Below are 703 nucleotides of genomic sequence, written 5' to 3' on the forward strand. Positions count from 1 at the left end.
GCGCAGCTGCAGTGGCGCCGGCCCGCCTCCTGCAGGCAGTAGTGTGCGCAGCCCCCGTTGTCCACTGAGCAGTTGGAGAAGCGCACTTCTGGGGCGCCAGACAGGGCGCATTGGAGCGATGGCAGGCAGCCCGACCCATGGAGCCTCCCCATGGTGCTCCCGCCTCCTCCCCGCCCCCACATGGTGCTCCCACCTCCTTGCCCCCACGCCCTGCTCCCCAGTTTTTTGCCCTCCCCCCGTGGGGGCACCTCACCGTTCCGGCAAAAGCGGCCCTCCCAACCCTGGTTGCAGTCACAGCGGAAGCCACCGATGCCATCGATGCACGTGCCATGGCCGCAGCAGGAGCTGTTGCATGGGTGCTCCTCGGGGGGCCGGACCGTGCACTGGTCCCCATCTGCGACAGGGGGTTTGGGAGATGTCACTGGTGCCACCAACCCCATCTCTGTCCCCTCAGCGGCCAAGAGACCCAGGGGCACGGGCACCCAGCCAGGAGTCTGGAGCACTCACCGAAGTACTTGGACCAGAAGGCCAGCTGTGGAGAGAAGGGTTCGCATCAGGGGCCACCAGCCCAGCTGTGTATGTGGGGAGCCCACGGGCGCCCCCCAGGTCTAGTCCAGGTGGGCTCGGCAGCCTCTGGCGAGCAGGGAGAGGAGGGCTTCCAGACACAGGGGGTCAGCCCTGCTGGTCACCGGCGCCGGCTAGC

The 703-nt window shown here is 68.1% G+C and overlaps 1 protein-coding gene across 1 annotated transcript in view; it reads right to left on the reverse strand.

The window, feature by feature from the left end:
* PROC (protein C, inactivator of coagulation factors Va and VIIIa) overlaps positions 1-703 on the reverse strand; it is a 9240-nt gene that overhangs the window by 4258 nt on the left and 4279 nt on the right. Inside the window, exons 5-7 of the mRNA XM_006760237.2 lie at positions 508-532; positions 254-394; positions 3-88 (exon numbers count right to left, since the gene is read on the reverse strand). Of these exons, the coding sequence (XP_006760300.1) occupies positions 3-88; positions 254-394; positions 508-532 (252 nt within the window). The remainder of the gene's footprint in view (positions 1-2; positions 89-253; positions 395-507; positions 533-703) is intronic.

This window comes from Myotis davidii, unplaced genomic scaffold (assembly GCF_000327345.1).
Source record: "Myotis davidii unplaced genomic scaffold, ASM32734v1 scaffold117, whole genome shotgun sequence".
In the NCBI taxonomy this organism is placed as follows: domain Eukaryota; kingdom Metazoa; phylum Chordata; class Mammalia; order Chiroptera; family Vespertilionidae; genus Myotis; species Myotis davidii.